Source organism: Erinaceus europaeus, chromosome 20, assembly GCF_950295315.1.
Source record: "Erinaceus europaeus chromosome 20, mEriEur2.1, whole genome shotgun sequence".
Classification (NCBI taxonomy): Eukaryota; Metazoa; Chordata; class Mammalia; order Eulipotyphla; family Erinaceidae; genus Erinaceus; species Erinaceus europaeus.
Window position 1 is genome coordinate 24,486,353 of NC_080181.1, and position 19,500 is coordinate 24,505,852.

General features: G+C 41.0%; 1 protein-coding gene across 2 annotated transcripts; it reads left to right on the forward strand.

Annotated features, from left to right (window-relative positions):
• The first annotated feature begins 135 nt into the window (after nucleotides 1-135).
• DDX25 (DEAD-box helicase 25) lies at nucleotides 136-17,293 on the forward strand. Of its 2 annotated transcripts, XM_007539358.3 has the most exons (12): nucleotides 136-274; nucleotides 846-912; nucleotides 1,183-1,224; nucleotides 2,225-2,360; nucleotides 4,213-4,305; nucleotides 4,417-4,519; nucleotides 7,002-7,116; nucleotides 8,554-8,731; nucleotides 12,665-12,902; nucleotides 14,571-14,733; nucleotides 15,868-16,056; nucleotides 17,031-17,293. In XM_007539358.3, exons 1-12 carry the CDS (start codon nucleotides 212-214, stop codon nucleotides 17,090-17,092), a joined length of 1,449 nt encoding a protein of 482 aa, XP_007539420.1. In that variant the 5' UTR covers nucleotides 136-211; the 3' UTR covers nucleotides 17,093-17,293. The 2 variants fall into 2 exon arrangements, with proteins under 2 accessions (XP_007539420.1, XP_016050683.1); XM_016195197.2 differs by lacking the exon at nucleotides 846-912 and having other exon boundaries at nucleotides 157-274.
• Nucleotides 17,294-19,500: the final 2,207 nt, after the last annotated feature.

The following is a 19,500-nucleotide window of genomic DNA, read 5'->3' on the forward strand; positions in this document are numbered from 1 at the left end:
TGTCTCATCCGCACACCTCTTTCCCTCCCCTGAGCTCCCTCCCTCCTCCCCGGACCCTGTCGCCTCCCGCGCGCTCCCGCGCCTGCGCGCCGGGCCGTGAGGGCTCTCGGGCGCGGCCGCCCATTGGCCGCTGGCGGGGCCGGGCGCTGCCTCGCGCCAGAGGTGGACGCACGTGCTGGGGGCGGGAGCAGCGGTCTCAGCGACAGCAGCTATGGCGTCGTTTCTTTGGGCAGGCGACGCTGGGGCTGCGGAGAGCGAGCGGCTGAATTGCCACGTAACAGCCACCGAACTGGGGAGGGCAAAGGGGCGGGGGGTTAGAACCGCCCTCCCAGCGGGAAATCTGCAGGGGCGGCAGGGAGGGGGAGCCCCGCTAGCGGTGATGCTGGGGGGCGTCAGGGGTGGAGGGAAATACGAGGCGGGGATTGTGGGAGAGGGGCCACGGGGTTGGGCAGAGAGGAGAGCTGAGGGATGAAAGGGCAAAATGAAGACACTTGGAAGTCCCAGTAGACCCTGAGTTTTCTCTATTTCTGTTCCCTTTAAGTTAGTCTCACACTGAACCTCCATTAGCTTCCATCTTGTCTGCCAAGGCGCTTTAACTCTCCGCTGTCTCTCATTTCTGCTGTGTGACCTCCCAAGGACTGCCACTTGTAGACTTGCGGCCTAATAAAGAGAAACTTCTTCTTCGGGGACAGCCGAAGGGCTCCTCCAACTTTTCAGGCAGGAGACCTGTCCCTGGAAGGAATCAATTCATAGCCAACATTGCAAAGGCAAAGAGTGTGAGGGGAGCACTGGGCTGCTCGGTGGCTTGCTTCCTAATGTTGGTTAAAATTTGTGTCTTTCAATAGTTTTCAAACCTCATCCACCCCCGGAAGAACCTTCGGGGTATTAAGAGTACTGCAATCCCAAACTTAGGTGAGTGCTGTTAGGGTAAAGCACACAGGCCTCAATTAATTTTAAAAAAGCATTGCTTTCCTCATGTCCCTGACAATTGAAATACCTTTGGCTCCCTTAATTTAACATTCAGGACCTCTACTACCTTCCCAATCTTTTATTGCCCGCTCCTCCACCAGATGGCCTTTACTGCAGGGCACACTTGTAGAGTCGGCAAGCGGGATACTACTGCACTTTACATTTCTCCACAACTTGGTGTTTACAATTATTGTTTCTCTTCCATCGTTTAAGATGATTCTGTTAACAACACTGAAGAAGATGAAGAAGATGTAGGTAGGAGATAGATTTATTTGCATGTATTCTGGTTTATTTGCATGTTTTCTTATTTAATTGTGGTTTTTATAATGACTGAATAATCTCAATTGGCAAATAACTACCTTTATTCTATTTTCTTCTTCTATGGTGGATGTCAGAAAGTAGTGATGAAATGTAATGGTGGCACACTAGGTTGAGCTTACATGTCACAATATGCAAGGACTCAGGTCCAATATCCCCGTCTCCACCTGCAGAGGGAAAGCTTTGCGATTGGCTAAGCAGTGCCGCAGGTCTGTCTGTCTTTCTCCCTCTCTATCTCCTCCTTCATCCTCCATTTCTGGCTGTCTCTATCCAACAGATAAAGGTAAATTTTAAAAAAGGTGAAATTATGGGGAGTCGGGCTGTAGCGCAGCGGGTTAAGCGCAGGTGGCGCAAAACACAAGGACGGGCATAAGGATCCCGGTTCGAACCCCGGCTCCCCACCTGCAGGGGAGTCGCTTCACAGGCGGTGAAGCAGGTCTGCAGGTGTCTAGCTTTCTCTCCTCCTCTCTGTCTTCCCCTCCTCTCTCCATTTATCTCTGTCCTATCCAACAACGACAACAACAATAATAACTACAACAATAAAACAACAAGGGCAACAAAAGGGAATAAATAAATAAAATAAATATTAAAAAAATACAAAAGGTGAAATTAATATGCAGGAATGGGATAAGAATATTCAGTTATCAAGAAAAAATTAGGTCCAGTAGTGATGATGTAGGCTTTAAATTAAGGTGGTAGCAGCAGAGTATGAGAAACTAGACCTTTATTAAAGAACACATTCTCAGAGTTGTCATTCTTTCTGAATTTTCTTTCAGAAGAAAGATGAGAGTAGGAGTAGTTACTTGAGAAAACTATTGCATGGGTTAGAGCAAATTGTCAAATGGAAGTTTGATTTTCTTCCCCCTTGCAATGGCCCTTTTTTACTCTTTGCTTTTTTTTTTTCTTTCTTTCTTTCTTTTTTTTTTTTTTTTTTTAGTGGATTTGGCAGCTAATTCACTCTTAAACAAGTTAATCCGGCAGTCATTAGTAGAATCCAGTCACCGAGTTGAAGTTTTACAAAAGGATCCCAGCTCTCCACTCTACTCAGTCAAAACATTTGAAGAACTAAGGCTGTGAGTGCTTTTGTTTGTTTGTTTTTACTTTTACTGTGGGAACATAGCATAGAATAAGCTATTCTGACAAAAAAAAATCAGGATCTACTGTGTTCTAGTATTTAGTATTAAAATTAGAATGAGATGTGTTTGTTTTACATGTTAGTAAAAGGTTGCTCAAAAGGGAACACAATTAGAATACTTGAGTAGAGTAGCAAATTGAGAACATTTTTATTAACTTATCAGTAGTTTACAATGAAAACATTTTTGATACTAAAATATGTTAACTTTTTTGTACTAAGGAAGATAGCTAAACTAGACATTGCCATATTACTACTCTTTGTACGACAATACAGGGACAGTGATAACTAAAATATCCTTCTGCAGTCCTTCCCCAGTCCCATTGATATACTATAAGCATTTATCTTCCTAATTTTATTTTGGTTGAAATGATTAAATCATTTTAAGTCATTAAATCATTAAATCAGTACATCTTATCACAGAGAGTTGTTGATCTGGAGTATGTAAAAGGGAAAATTCCAAATCCCAACATCCACACATTTTTCCAAATGGAGGGAAAAGCTAGTTTATTAAGAGTTGACTACCAGTAATCTACCAACTAATCTACTGATTAAGTTCATCCAAAATACAGATGTCACTGAAGGTAGAAGTGTCATAGTTTATTTCATTTTATTCCCTCCCCCCAACTTATGAAACCCCAGGGACAACTTTTTTTTAAAATACTGGCTCAGAAGGATGAGGGAATACTGCTTTTTTTGCTCCTAGATAGGATTGATATAAAAATTACCTAAATAAAAATTTGTTAGGGGCTGAGGGGGCGTACCTGGTTGAGCATACATATTACAATGAGAAAGGGTCTGGGTTTGAGCCCCTGGTCTCCAGCTGTAGGGGGAAAGCTTTGCGAGTGATGAAGCAGTACTGCAGGTGTGTCTCTGTCTCTCTTCCTCTCTATCACCCCCTCCCACCTCAAGTTCTGGCCGTCTATCCAATAAATAAATACAATTTAAAATAAAACAAAATTGTCTTCTCTGGTTAAGGTAGGTAGCATAATTATGCAAAAAGACTCCCATGCCTGAGGCTCCAAATTTACAGGTTCAATCCCCCGCACCACATATGCTTAAACTGAGCAGTGCTCAGGTTAAAAAAAAAAGTAAATAAATTATCTTCTCTGAAAATTGCTGTTAGTGCATCAGAAGTTGTCCGTAAGAAGAACAAAACAATAAATTTCAATTAGTTGTCTGCTTGTCTGGGAAGCAAGACTCTCCTGGAAAGCTAACATATTTGTATCTCATAGGAGTCTTTCCTCCTGTTTCTCAACACAGTGGAAGTTCTTAGTACTGCCCTTAGCTTACACTATAGAATAACTTATTATTGGGGCCAGGCAGTGGCACGCCTGGTTGAGCACACATGTTGCAATGCTCAAGGACCTGGGTTCAAGCCCCCAGTCCCCACCTGTATGGGGAAAACCTTGCGAGTGGTGAAGCAGGGCTGCAGGTCTCTCTCTTATCTTTCACCTTCTCTATCGCCGCCTTCCCTCTAGATTTCTGGCTGTCTCTATCCAATAAATAAATAAATAAAGATATAAATTTTTTAAAAAAAAATTTAGAATAACTTACTGTTTTAATGGTCCAGATGAACAGACATAATTGTATATGTTGGGATATTTATTTGTTTCTGAATACTGCTTCTAAAGTTCAGTTGCAAAATTATTTGATTTAGAAATGTACTTTTTAAAAAACTTTATTGTATTATTGGTTTACAGTATAGTGGTTGACATAGATACTAGACATTAACTTCCAACTTAGTATCTGAGGCCACTGGCCAATCTCAGGTGTTTTGTTTTGTCTGACAGAAAGGAAGAGTTACTAAAAGGGATCTATACAATGGGGTTTAATAGACCGTCCAAAATCCAAGAGATGGCTCTCCCTATGATGCTGGCACATCCGTGAGTTTCCAGGGTAGTGGTATTCCAACTTGGTTATTTTCTATCTCTTACATCTAGTTTATGCCCAGGCTTTTGTAGTCAGTTTATGCCCAGTGTTCTCTTTTTCTACAGACCCCAGAACCTCATAGCCCAGAGCCAGTCTGGAACAGGAAAAACAGCTGCTTTTGTCTTGGCAATGCTAAGCAGAGTTAATGCCTTGGAATTGTTCCCACAGGTAAGGAATGGCAGAGAGAGGGATGGGAATGCATGCAATGACAGTGACTTTTAGTTACTGGTGATATTGTTGCAGTGGCATGGTTAGTATGGGATGATATTTATTTTAATTTTTGTTCAGTTTTTTTTTTTTTTTTAAGATTACTTATCTAGAAGTAAGAGAAAGCAAGAACCAGAGCATCACTCTGGCATATACAGTGCTGGGGATCTAACTTGGGACCTTATGTTTGTAAGCTCTGTTCACCTCCCTGGCTACTATGAGATGACACTTGGAATAGGCATTCTTTCATAAACTAACAGAATGATATGAAGTAGTAATTGAAAGCTCAGGTTTCATAGCTTCATTGGCTCTGATCCCAGCTTACTAGTTAAATCTGTCTTAAGTGAACTATTAAGTCTTTTCTGAGTCTGTTTCCTTGTCTGCATAGATAACATCTATGAAGGCATGAATCATTGTTCTTTTCACCTGTGCGTCCTAGCACTCAATGCAATGCCTGGCTTGTAGAGACCACCTATTAAACTTTGAGTGAATGAATAAATTAACACTTTTTTCATAGGACTGTCATATAGATTAAATGAAATAATGTATGTTTTAGCATTGTTCTTGGCATAAATTAAACTAGCTACATAGCTCTAAGTCTGGAGTATGTTAAAGCCCATTTCACTCATCTAGCAGAGGAGTGACTGAGGCTTGGAGAAGAAAATGTCATACTTGATTGAGTTCACAAAACTCAGAGGGAATTGACAGGTACTGAAACTAGCTTATTCCACTCTTTCAAGTATCATAATCATCCCCCTTTTCCCCAGCTGCCCTCATCAGCTTTTTTTTTTTTTTTTTACAAATTGAATGCCTGAGTATTGAATACATGTAACGCTGTGGGGAAAACAAGGATTCTATTCTCTCAGGGAGCTTGCAATCTGATCTGCAGGATAAACTATGGGTGTAGATGACTTATGCCAAACATAAGAAATCTTGTTATTTTTTGAGACAAGTTTTATGAAACTTTTATTTGAGCTTTGAACTTTGATGAGTGAAAATTCTTCAGGAAAAACTACTTAAAAACTTGGAGAAATATATATGGAACCTATTTCACTTTTTTTTTAAATGCCTCCAGGGTTATTGCTGGGGCTTGGTGCCTGCACTATGAATCCGCAGCTCCTGGAGGCTATTTTTTCCCTTTTGTTGCCCTTGTTGTTTATTATTGTTGTTATTGCTGTTGTTGTTGGATAGGACAGAGAGAAATCGAGAGAGGAGGAGAAGACAGATGACCCCCCCTGCAGGTGGGGAGCTAGGGGCTCGAAGCAGGATCCTTACCTGGTGCTTAACCTGCTGCGCTACCTCCTGGCCCCCCATTTCACTTTTTTATTAAATTGATTTAACATTAGTTTACAGTTCAATATATGAACTATTTTAAAATATTTTTATTATTTTACTTCTTTATTGGAAAGAGACAGCCAGGAATTGAGAGGGATGGGGAAGATAGGGAGAGAGAGAGAGAGAGAGAGACAGACAGACAGACACATCTGTAGCCCTGCTTTACCACTCGCAAAGCTTCCCCTTTGCAGGTGGGGACTGGGTACTTGAACCAGTGTCCTTGAGCATTATAACATGTATGCTCAACCAGATATGCCACTACCCAACCTCTGGAACTATTTTTTGTACTGCATGTTTTCAATTCCTGTCTGTCACAGATCTGTAATTGAAACACATAAATATACTAAATATCACCAGTTTATTCCAACAGCTTCCTTTTTCAACTACCATTTTTAGGGAAGTTGGAAATAACCAGTGAAAAATTTGACCATGAAATGAAGGAATAGTCTGCCAGAGCTGTGTAAGATGGAGTGGCTTCATGTTCAGCGGGGAAGCAATTATAGAAGCCAGACCTTTCACCTTCTGAACCCCATAGTGTACCTGGGTCCATACTCCCAGAGGGATAAAGAATAGGAAAACTATCAGGGGATGGGATGGGATACGGAGTTCTGGTGATGGGAATTGTGTGGAGTTGTGCCCCTCTTATCCTATGGTCTTGTCGGTGTTTCCATTTTATAAATAAAAATTTTAAAAAAGATGTGGAAAAAAAAGATAAAGTGGCTTAAGTAGGGAGTATTCTAGAAGTAGACAACAGACTTTTTATACTCAACCAATATTTTATTTTGCATTTTCTCTTTCTAATTCCTCCTCCCAACATTCCATTCTTTCCCCATCAAAAAAGTATGGCCGATGACCTGTGTTGTTTCTGCATCATCCTTTGGAGAGCAATACATAAAAGGCACCTGTTTTTCCATCTATCAGTCACTTTGCTCCTCCCATACTTAACACTCACCTCCGATCTAGTCACTGAAAAATTGTATTGAATTTAAAATAACCATCACCTCCAATTTCATTCCTGTGTATTTCCGTATACAAATTTTAGTTGTATTTAAAATTTGAATGATGGTTTATGTGAATCTCTCTCCTCCCTCCTGTCTGTATCTCATAGTGCCTCTGCCTGGCTCCTACTTATGAACTGGCTCTACAAACTGGCCGTGTGGTTGAACAGATGGGAAAATTCTGTGTAGATGTTCAAGTGATGTATGCCATTCGTGGGAACCGAAGTATGTATCAGTAAATCAGTCTTGTCTGACTGTTTTAAATCTGACTTCAACAGTAATTATGTCCTATAACTTATCTAAAATGGGGACGGGACCTATAGTAGCACTTGTATCATTGACTTATTAAAATGATATAAAATGATAGAGGTAAAGCCCAACTCCTACCACATAGTGAGGACCAGAAAATATTTTCACATTCTCTTTGAAGATGCTTTTGTAGACAAGGGCAACAAAAAGGAAATAAATATTTTTTTTTCTTTCAAGTTCATGTTCTAGATGCCACATGAGTGAAATCATCCCGTGGTTGTCTTTCATCTCTTAACTTACTTTGCTAAGTATAATCACCTCCAGTTCTATTCATTTTGTCTCAAAGGACACAATCATATTTTTTGATTGCAGAACAGTATTCAACTGAATATATATCCCATAATTGCTCTAGCCAGTCATCACTTGATGAGGCATTTAGGCTGCTTCCAACCTTTGGCTATTGTGAATAATACATCTATGAACATAGGGGTACACATCACATGTCCCTTTGAATTAGTGTTTGAGCAAGGTAACTTTTTAAAAAAAATTTTATATTTATTTTCTCTTTTGTTGCCCTTGTTGCTTTTTATTGTTGTAGTTATTATTGCTGTTGTTGTCATCGTTGTTGGATAGGACAGAAAGAAATGGAGAGAGGAGGGGAAGACAGAGAGGGGGAGAGAAAGATAGACACCTGCAGGGCTGCTTTACCGCTTGTGAAGCGACTCCCCTACAGGTGGGGAGTCAGGGGCTTGAACCAGTTTCCTTATGCCGGTCCTTGTGCTTCACGCCATGTGCGCTTAACCCACTGTGCTACCACCCGACTCCCACAAGGTAACTTTTTAAATGTGGATTGGAACCGGGTATGCAGGATTGTATTGTTACTTTAAATACAGAAACATAAAATTACCTCCAAAATTTTAACAAAATCAAAAACTGCAGTGATCTTTCAGTGATCTTATTTTTGTGGGGCTGGGAGGTAGTGTGGTGCGTTAAGCGCACATGGAGCAAAGCTCAAGTACTGGCGGCGTTGGGATCCCAGTTCAAGCCCTTGGCTCTCCACCTGCAGGTGCTGTTGCTTCACAAGCGGTGAAACAGGTCTGCAAGTGTCTATCTTTCCCCCTCTGTCTTCCCTTCCCCTCTGGATTTCTTTCTGTCCTATCCAACAACAACAGCAATGACAACAATAACAATAACAAAAAGGGCAATGAAATGAGCAGAAAATGGCCTCCAGGAGCAGTGGATTTGTAATGCAGGCATCAAACCCCAGCGATAACCCTGGAGCCAGAAAAAAAATAAAGTGAAAAAAAGAAGAAAAAGAAATCTATTTTTGCTTGAGTTCTATTGAATTGTCCCAAATGTAGACTGTTAAGGTTGCTTACATCTGAAGGATTCTTTAAACTCTTTTCTCCGTAGTTCCCAGAGGTTCTGACATCACCAAACAGATTATAATCGGCACTCCTGGGACTGTCCTAGATTGGTGTTTCAAACGAAAATTAATTGATTTGACTAAGATTCGTGTATTTGTCCTTGATGAAGCAGATGTGATGATTGACACGCAAGGATTCTCAGATCAAAGCATTCGTATTCAAAGGTAATCTTCACATTCAGCATTTTTCTTTTCTTTTCTTTTTTTGGTAGACTATTACTGGTTAGTTTTAAGACACACAAATGGGAGTCGGGCTGTAGCACAGCGGGTTAAGCGCAGGTGGCACAAAGCACAAGGACCGGCATAAGGATCCCGGTTCGAACCCTGGCTCCCCGCCTGCAGGGGAGTCACTTCACAGGCGGAGAAGCAGGTCTGCAGGTGTCTATCTTTCTCTCCTCCTCTCTGTCTTCCCCTCCTCTCTCCATTTCTCTCTGTCCTATCCAACAATGACAACAATAATAACTATAACAACAAGGCCAACAAAAGGGAATAAATAAATAAAATAAATTTAAAAAAAGAAAGACACGCAAACATGGCTGTTTTGCAAAGAGTAAATAAATAAGGCTAATTAAGCAAATAGCTATATTTAGTAACCAAGACAGCAGTGATATGTTTCTTTCTATCTCAGAATACAATAGGATTTTTTGCTCCTCCTCTTCTTTTTTGCAATAGTACTTCTCTGAGCTGCTTGAAGTCTTCTTTACTTGCATGTGGTGCTAAAACCAAAGATATTGAAATGTAAAATTTAATATTTTTTTGTTTTATTACTATTATTTATTTATTTTGGCTACAGAGAGTAATTGGGAGGGAAGGAGGAGATAGCGGAAAGAGACAAAGAGATACCTGCAATACTCCTTCACCATTTGTGAAGCTTCCCCCTTGCAGGTGGCTACTGCTCAGCCCCCAGTATTTTATTTTGCATTTTCTTTTTCTTTTTTATTTCATTTTGCCTCCAGGTTTATTGCTTGGGCTTGGTGCCTGCACTACGAATTAACTGCTCCTGGAGGCCATTTTTCCCCATTTTCGTTGCCTTTGTGGTTATTATTTCTGTCATTGTTGGATAGGACAGAGAGAAATGGAGAGAGGAGAGGAAGACAGAGAGGGGGAGAGAAAGATAGACACCTGCAGACCTGTTTCACCACTTGTGAAGTGACTCCCCTGCAGGTGGGGAGCCGGGACCTCAAACCGGGCCTTGAGCCTCGAGCCATGTGTGCTTAACCCACTACAATGCCACTTGGCCCTCTGTTTTGCATTTTCTAATTCTCCTCCCTCTCCTATTTCTCACCCTTCCTATCTATTTATGAGGGGGAAAGAAAGAGGAGAGGAAAATGAGAGTAAGAGAGAGATTCGAGAGATTTGAGAGATTCAGAGCATCTTTGTAGCACATAATGCTCCTGAACTCAGTACCTCATGCTTATGAGTCCAATACTTTGTCAACTGTTTTTCCTCCCAGGTCACTAGTAAAGACTCAAGAGGATAGTTTGAAACTTTGTTTTTCAAATCAAAGTTCCAATGAGATGGGGGATTATTTTGTTGTTGCTCTGATTTAACATATTCATTGATAGAATGTAGACATCATATGACATACAACACTAACAACTACAACACAACAACAAGGGAAGCAAAATGAGAAAAATAGCCTCCAGGAGCAGTGGATTTGTATTGCAGGCACCCGAGCCCTATCGATAAACCCCGGAGGCAAAAAAAAAAAAAAGAAAAAGAATATAGACATCATCATTATTGGTTAAAGATCTGGTAGAATTAGTTATACATTGAAAGAAATTAAACATAGTATCAGAATTTTCCCATTTGTGCACCCATAGGAAAACTGACTGGGTTACCGCGGAACAGGAAATGTAACTTTACTCACTTACAGAGTCCTGCTAGCCAGAGAAGGATGGAGTAATACTCATTTGTGTGCTACGGCCAAAGGATGCTTTGTTGCCTTTTTCTTCATTTTCTTCTGTTAGTACTGCCAGTAAAGCTCCATTTTCTCCTGTCTACCACCCTTTCCATCTTTAAAAATCATACTGTAATATTTTACTCACCAGTTACTCCTCAGTTCTCTATATCTTTGTGATTTCATATCTTCTTATCTCTCTTTTTTTCTTTTTGAATAGGACAGAGAAATTGAGAGGGGAAGGGAAGATAGGAAGAAAGAAAGAAACCTGCAGATCTGCTTCACTACTTGTGAAGTGACCCCCCTGCAGGTGGGGAGCTGGGGGCTCAAATTGGGATCCTTGCATGGGTCCTTGCACTTTGTACTAATGTGCACTTAACCTGGTGTGCCACCACCGGGCCCCCTCTTCTTATTTCTAAGTAGTCATATTAGTGGATGATAGGAAGCAGAGACAGTAACCCATCCTATAACTGACCAGAAATCTGTCTGTGATTTCGCAAAGCTCCACAAATGACTCAGGCTTAACATCGTGTTTGGAAATCACTGGAATATTTAGCACTATAAGTTGATTCTTCTATGTGCTCTGTCTTCTCAAAAGAGATAATTTCTTTCTGATCTATCTCTTTCACTGAACTTATATCTGTTGATGCATAAGATGTGTACATAGAAATGCATGAGTCAAAGTGGATTAGCATGAAGCACTATGCTTATGTAACAACAACTCAGCTCAATAACTGGAACTCTACCTGCACCCCAGAAGTCCCTTACAACCCCTTGCCTGTCACTCCCCAGGAGTGACGGCCAGATAGCTTGATTGTCCTAACTGCCAACTCTACAGATTTATTTTGTGTTTCTGAACTTTTATTTAAACTAGCCCTGTATTCATGTTGGATTGTTTGTATTTTACATGTAGTAGCATTTTCTCCTCTTGCTCTCTTTTGTTTGTTTGTTTGTTTGTTTATTTAACTGCTAAATTCTGGTTTATGGCGGTTTTGGGGGATTGAATTTGGGATTTAGGAGCTTCGGCATGAGAGTGTCTTTGCATAACCATGATGCTATCTTCCTTTTCTCTCTTATTTATATTTAGGTTCTTCCCATTCTACAGTTAGTTGTGGTTATTGTTCATTCCCTCCAAAGAGGTAGAATATTTGCCATCAATGAATAGTCTATCTCCATTTAACATTGTGTAAGCTGAGAGCTGTGAAGAGCATCTGGATTGGGAATAGGGAACCTTTTTCTGCCAAGGGATGTTTGGATATTCATAACACCATTCAGGGACTACAAAATTGTCTTATTAAAAATCAGCACTTAATGTTGCCATGAAAAAAGGTCCCGAGATTTACTGAATTTTATATCCTGTATGCTGTTGCCTTGGTAGGTCCAGACCAAATAATTTTAGAGCAACAGCTGGACATTCCCCACCCAACACTTGGCTTAACTTCTGTCTCTCCTCAGGAAGAAATTGGTACAAAAAACTTCAAATTCAGGGCCAGGCAGTGACACACATGGTTAAGTGCACACATTACAATGTGCAAGGTCCTAGGTTCAAGCTTCTGGCCCCCACTTGCAGGCAGGAAACTTCACAAGTGGTGAAGTAGGGCTTCAGGTGTCTCTCTGTCTGTCTCACTATCTCCCCTTCCCTTTCAATTTCTGGCTGTCTCTATCAAATAGACAAACATAAAATATAATTTAAAAAGAATTAAGGGGCCGGGTGGTGGCACACCTGGTTAAGCACATACATTACAGTGCACAGAGAGTAGAGTTCAAGCCCCGATCCCCACCTGCACGGGGAAAGCTTTACAAGTGGTGAAGCAGGGCTGCAGGTGTCTCTCTGTCTCTCTCCATATCTCCCCCTCCTTTCTCAATTTCTCTCTGCCTCTATCCAATAATAAATAAATAAATAAATACTATTAAAAAAATTTAAACAAAAAACCCCAAAACTTCAAACTCTTGAGAATGCCTTTCCAGTCTCTTACTCCTCGGTGCAACATTCAGTTGTTGTTTTTTTGTTTTTGTCTTTTTACATTCAGTTTTATGTATATGTCCAAATTCTTGGTGTCAGAGAGGATGGATGTATGATTTGTTGCTGACCTCTGACCCCAGCCAGCATAGGCAGAGCAGCTACTTGTATTAGACATGCCTCCATGATTGACAAGGGTGGCAGGTGGCTGAGGGCTTTCTTCCCTTTTCTTTTACAGAGCTTTACCCTCCGAATGCCAGATGCTTCTTTTTTCAGCAACCTTTGAGGACTCTGTGTGGCAGTTTGCAGAGCGCATCATTCCTGACCCTAACGTTATCAAGTTACGGAAAGAGGAGCTGACCCTGAACAACATCCGACAGTATTACGTGTTGTGCGAGCACAGGAAGGACAAATACCAAGCTCTGTGCAACATTTATGGCGGCATCACCATTGGCCAGGCTATTATCTTCTGCCAGGTAACTGCGGAGATTTGCCTTGATCACACCTGGACTTCATGGAAAGTCCAGGAGGTGGGGGTGGGGCAATGTAAAGAGCACCAGAGAACCAGGCATGCAGCACGTCTTAGACGTTTTTGTCTGTGAAGCAGCAGAGCAACTCTTGACTATAAATGAAATTAGAAGTGACCAGCTGCACTGGATCAACCTTCCCGTGGTGCATCCCGTGAGTACCCATTCATTGGGGAAACTGACGATCCTTCCTAGCCGACTGAATCCACATGGATCCCAGTCACTTTCAAAGCCATTAACTGGCTACGGAAGAAGGGCAAACGCTAGAAGAAAAAGCATTTTATGGGTGACACTTAGGCAAGTTTAGTAATGGAATAGGACTTCAGTATGGTGTCACACAAAGGCATCCTTATTTATGGGAGAGGTTGGTTCTAATCCTTTCCCATTTAGGTTACTGTTTATTGTAGGGTTTAAGGAGATGACTTTTACCAGGTTAAAAATGTTCTGTTCTTAAACCACAATGTGTAAAGTGTCTATTCATATTCAGTTACTCACTATTTATAGCACCTTGTTTTCATTTTTGTATTTGTGTTTTATTATCTCACATTTTTTATGACCAGCCTGGAACAGGGGCAGCACTGAGAATATATTTGTAGAGTAAATATGGACTAGCCAGGAAGTCTTGCATAAATTATTTAATGTCTTTTTAAAACTTAAAACAATTCATTAAAAATTTTTTGTGTGTGGCTGGGGCCTTTTCCATGTATGACTATTTGACTGTTCAGGCTGCTTTTTCATTCAGATATGGAGACAGATAAAGAGGAGGAGGAATAGAACCTTCCATATGGTTAAACCTGGGCTGCATGTATGCCAAGGTATACACCCTCCCTGGTGAGCTCTCTCTCTGATGTCTCAGTTTTACAGTTTTTTCAGTGAAATTAGATAGGTATTTCATTACATTGTTGTGAAAGCAAATGATGAATTGGTCAAGATTTTTGCAAAAATGCCTGCTGTACATGAAACACTCTCAGTGTCTGCTCTTATTATCACATTGTCATTTTATTGGTCCTACCACCTTGTGAAGTAGGCAGGACTTTCTTAAGATGTCTGTTTCATGATGGAGAAACCAAAGCTTTCAGTGGTTGAGAGGGTGTGACCTTTAGAAGCACATGGGGAAAGAGAATTCTGTGCCACATTCTAAGGCTACTCTAGGACACAGAGAGAGGTGAAACATAACTCCTCTCCAACCTTTCCAGCTCCCCTGCCTGCATACATGCCCTTTGCAGATATGGCTACTCTATTTATTTATTTATTTATTTATTGCCTCTATGGTTGTTGCTGAGGTTTGGTGCCTGCACTACAAATCCACTGCTCCTGGAGGCCATTTTTCCTATTTTGTTGCCCTTGTGGTAGTTGTTATTGTTGTCATAACTGTTGTTGTTGTTGTTGGATAGGACAGAGAGAAATTGAGAGACAAGAGGAAAGACAGATAGGAGGAAAGATATACACCTGCAGACCTGCTTCACTGCCTATGAAGCGACTGCCTTGCAGGTGGGGAGCCACGGGCTTGAACCGGGATCCTTATGTGTTTAACCCGCTGTGCTACCCCCCCCCCCCCCGCCCCGCTACTCTTCTTTAACTTGGAGTGCTGTGCTGGGTTTCTTTTTTCTCATGTAGACTCGTCGAAATGCCAAGTGGCTGACTGTGGAAATGATGCAGGATGGCCACCAAGTGTCCCTCTTAAGTGGAGAGCTGACTGTGGATCAGCGAGCTTCTATCATCCAGAGATTTCGGGATGGGAAAGAGAAAGTTCTTATAACAACCAATGTCTGCGCTCGAGGTGTGTATTTGAAGTCAAGTTCACTGATTTATAAATTACATGGGATAATTCATTCTTTTTACAGACTCAGTTCATTAGAAGTTTAACAAACATGTAGTAAGGGTAGCCATAATCAGTTGACAGAACATTTCAATCTTAGAATTTCTTTTGCTATCAGGCTTCCCCCCCCTTCCATCACCTAGTTTCTGACGTTGCTAATTAGATTTCTGTGTCTGAATTGTCTCTTTTAGAATGCCATATAAATTAAATCATGTTGCAATAGCCTCTGTGTCTGACTTACTCCACTTGAAATAAAGCTTTAGAATTCATTACCATTGTTTCATGAACAACAGAGAATTCCAGAGGCAAAGCACATGCAAGAGGGACAAGGATTATGACCTGGACAGCTAATTAGTGTTGGTGAATGAAGGCACTGGGGGATTACAGAAGTTTTCCTGGGACCCGTGTTAGATTTGAAAGATTTTGAAGGAAAGGTAGAAATTTAATTCAGTGAGAATTTATAGTTTCCTGGGAAAGGGCAAGAATGTATGGTTCTAGTGCTGAATTTGTGAGTCAGGAGAGGAAGGGATGAGGTGTTTGGTGGTTTTGGAAGTCTTGAATTTTTGGTACTTGGTTCCTAACACATGAACTCTGAATATTGCCATAGTGACCATCATATAAAATATTGAAGGAGTGCTGGGGTTGGGAATCAATCTAGAAATAGTTGTAGCTGTTGAGATGAGATAAGGAGGACCTGACTAGCTGTGGAATGGAGTAGATCCAGGACCCTATGAATGGTAAGTGGCCTCTAGACTAAGGGGCCTGCCAGGGACTTAGCACAGAAGCGGGGGGGGGGGGGTGACTTTGTGGGCTTGATGAGGGCCCTTCTCCAGGAACATTCTCTCTCTCTCTCTCTCTCTCACAGCATATATTTAGACTTCTAAATACATGTAAAGTTAGCTTCTCCAGCATCACAGACATACTGTGTAAGCAACTGACTAGAGTACCTGTTTCAATAATTAGTGTTACCATTTCAATAAGGTAAAACCAGGTTTGCTTTATAAAATATGTCTATTAAATAAGAATTCCCCTGGCAAATGTGGCTATATCCTAGGGGAACAGTTATGGGTCCCTACAGTATCTCTCCTCTTCCAGGGATTGATGTGAAGCAGGTCACCATCGTTGTGAATTTTGATCTCCCTATAAACCAAGTGAAGGAACCAGACTATGAGACCTACCTTCACCGCATAGGGCGAACAGGACGCTTTGGGAAAAAAGGCCTTGCCTTTAACATGATTGAAGTGGATAAGCTACCCCTGCTTATGAAGATCCAGGATCATTTCAGTAAGTGTCTTTGCCTTTGATAGTAAGAACTGTGGACTGACAGCAGTGGTGGTCGTATTTGTCAGGACCTTGAGTTTACAGCAGAAGGGGAGTTGGCATCATGAGTATAGATTTAACTTCATAGAGTTCCTAATTTGAAACAGTTGGGCTAAACAATTCCTATCATATAGTTAATGTTTAAAAATGAAGAGGAATTAATATGAGCCCAACTTTGTATGTTATTGCTCACTCTGGGATCTAGAACAGATTTCCACATCCTATAAAGAACCACAGTAAGCAAAGTAATAAAGTTCTTTAAAATTATAGTCCTCTTCTTTTTGCTTTTTTCCCTTTCTCCTACGAAATAGGACATTTCATTGTTGTTTTTTAACCAGAGAACTGCTCAAGTTGGTTTATGGTGGTGCTGGGGGACTGAGCCTGGAACCCCAGAGCTTCATAACTAAAGTCTTTTACATAGCCTTTATGCTATTTTATCATTATGCTAAATTCTTTTTGGGGTACAGGATGTGGAAATTCTGGCTTCTGTAATTGCTTCTCCACTGGACATGGGCGTTGGCAGGTCGATCCATACCCCCCATCTTGTTTCTATCTTTTCCTAGTGGGTTAGGGCTCTGGAGAGGTGAGTTTGGGACACATTGGTGAAGTTGTCTGCCCAGGGAATTCAGGATAGAATCGTATTTTAAAAGCTCATCTTAGAAAGTGGCCCCTCCTCATTTGCACTCTGTCCTTATGTCCAAAGGTATCTACACATGCATGCTCCATTACCAGTTGCGTTTGATGTTATTTTAGTTCATACTCACTAGATTTATTCCCGTCTATAATCTTGAGAATGTTCCTATCTCATTACTTTTTGTGTATCTCCTCACAGGAACATATATTTTCAAAATTGTTGTTTTCAGAGATTGAGTTGGGTGGAAGTTAGTTTCATTTAGGCCTTGGAATAAGACTTGTTCTATTCTCTTCTGTTCTTTTAGACAGCAGTATTAATCAGCTTGACCCTGAAGACATGGATGAAATTGAGAAGATTGACTATTGAAAGAAGTTTATTATTTGTGTAATATCCTAGTTTGTGTGAGAATGTTAAAACTGGGTTTTGAAGGTTCTTGTTGAAGCTTTTTCAACGTGAAATTATATGGCAAAAGAAATGTCATGTTCACCTCAATTTCACAACCTGAGGTCCTTTGAAACCAAATTGATGTAAAAGCACATGACCTTTTTGAATAAATAAGCAAAATCATTTCTTATTCTCATCTTTTAACAGGTGAAAACATCTCTGTGTGGCCTGCAGGAGGGTTTAGATTTTGTTTATAGAATCAGCACTTCATGCTTCTTCTGAACACCTACTGCCAGAAGATGGCAGCAAAAATTCAGTTTGTGGAATTTGACAGCAAAGGTGTCTGGTCTAGGCACTAGTCTTTCTTTTTCTCTTCCCCGTGTGTGTGCATGCACGCAATTTTTTTCTCTTTTGGTGAGACTGAAGAGATGAAGCCTTTAAAAAGTAAAATGGGGGCTGGGGAGACAGCATATTGGTTATGCAAAAATACTTTTCAGGCCTGAGGCACCAAAGGTCCTAGGTTCAGTCCCCAGCACCACAATAAGCCAGAGCTGAGCAGTGCTTTGTTTAAAAAAAAAAAAAAAAAAAGGGAAATGGATTTGGAAAAGAGAACATCTTTTTGAATGTTTCTACTGACATACTAAATTTCAAAATACAATTTTACTGCATTAAGAAACAAATTAGAGGTGACTTGATTAATCTCTCACTAGTTATTTAATAGTCTCCAAAATGTGGCTTCATCTAGGCATTTCTTAAAAGCAGGTAGGGGTGAGGGGGGCAGTTGGACAGTGGTGTACTTGGTTAAGTGCACAGGTTACCAAGCACAGAGACCTGGTTCAACCCCCCAGTTCCCACCTGCAGAAGGGATATTTCATGAGTGATAAAGCAATGCTGCAGGTATCTGTCTTTTTCTTTCCCTCTCTATCTCCTCCTCCTCTCAGTTTCTCTGTCCTAAAAAATAAAATAGAAAAAAAAAAGAACAGAAGGGGTTTGGTTTATGGTTGGTATACCCAGCAGAGTGCACACATAATAACCATTTGTGAGGACCTGCATTCAAGTTGCTAATCCCTACCTGCAGTGGACTAGTGCTGTGTCTTTCCTTTTCTATCACCCCCACTCTTTATCAAAGAAAAAGGAAAAATAGTCATAGGGAGTGGTGGAGTTGTGCAAGCACTGAGCCCCAGTGGTAACTTTGATAGCAACAACAAAAAAACAAGCGAAAAAAAAAATTGAGCTTGCTCCCACACTTGGGGAAGCTTCAGTCCTTTGGTGTCTGTCTGTGTATATTTTTCTAGCTGGAAAAATTAACCTAAAGGTGAAGCCCCAATGACAGCCAGAAAAAGGAAGAGCAGGTGTAGGAAGTTCACTCGCATTATTAAAGGAGTAAAATTACAGGAAGCCAGAAGATTTTGTTTTTAAGAACTTAAAAGGTGTGTGTGTGTGGGGGGGTTGGGTGGTGGTGTCACACCTGGTTAATTACACATAAGATTAAGCACAGGGACCTGCACAAGGATCTGAGTTCAAGTCCTCAGCTCCCTACCAGCAGGGGGGAGATGCTTCAGAAGCAGTGATGCAGACTTGCAGGTGTCTCTCCCTTTCTATCTTCCCTTCTCTCTCAGTTTCTGCCTATCCTATCAAATAAAATGGAAAAAATGGTTGCCAGGAGCAGTGGATTTGTAGTGCAGGTACCAAGCCCCAGAGATAACACTGGAGGCAAAAAAAACTTAAAAGGTGTATCTGAAAAAATGCTAGGTGTTATTCTCTGAGATGCTTTTCATTTCTCACATATGCTTCTGAAAAATGAAAGTAAATTCATACTTTCCTAGAAAGCCTGGGAGGGTTTTGCAATACCAATCAGAACCTAGATTCTAGTGCTGTCATATAGACCCCAGCTCCTATCCTCCAGGTGTGAAAGGGTGTTTCTGTTATGTCTATGTTGATATTTCACATGCTTATCAGCCTGCCATGTCATATCCCCATGAGAGAGGGCCTGGAAATACGTGCAAAGCATCCAGCTACCTCATTCCACAGCAGATCTTTACAATATGCTTTGTCCTGCACACCAGGGAGAGGGGGATGAATCCAAAGTTACAGTCATCTCAGAGTTCATAGTGTGATAAGAGACCAGAATAGGCTTCATGAGGAGGGACCTCTAACTCCATCTAGGCCAGTGTCCCAGGGGAGAAGACACTGCTTATACAAGAGGGAAAGATACAGTTAATGCATTTCATTACAGTGTAGAGAACTTAACTAAATGACTATAGTATCAAGGGTGTGAGGTGAACAGAAACCTCTATCATATAGGCATTTTTAAAAAAGAAACTGGCACAAAATATTTCTGGGGTCTACTCAGTAGCATGGTTTTGTTTTTGTTCGAGGAAAGTACACCC

Excerpts from the sequence above, each read along its gene's own strand:
- DDX25 (XM_007539358.3), top strand. The coding sequence starts at position 212 with ATGGCGTCGTTTCTTTGGGCAGGCGACGCTGGGGCTGCGGAGAGCGAG. Across the intron at positions 8,732-12,664 it reads CAAAGCATTCGTATTCAAAG|AGCTTTACCCTCCGAATGCC; the intron begins GTAATCTTCACA and ends TTTCTTTTACAG. Across the intron at positions 12,903-14,570 it reads AGGCTATTATCTTCTGCCAG|ACTCGTCGAAATGCCAAGTG; the intron begins GTAACTGCGGAG and ends TTTCTCATGTAG.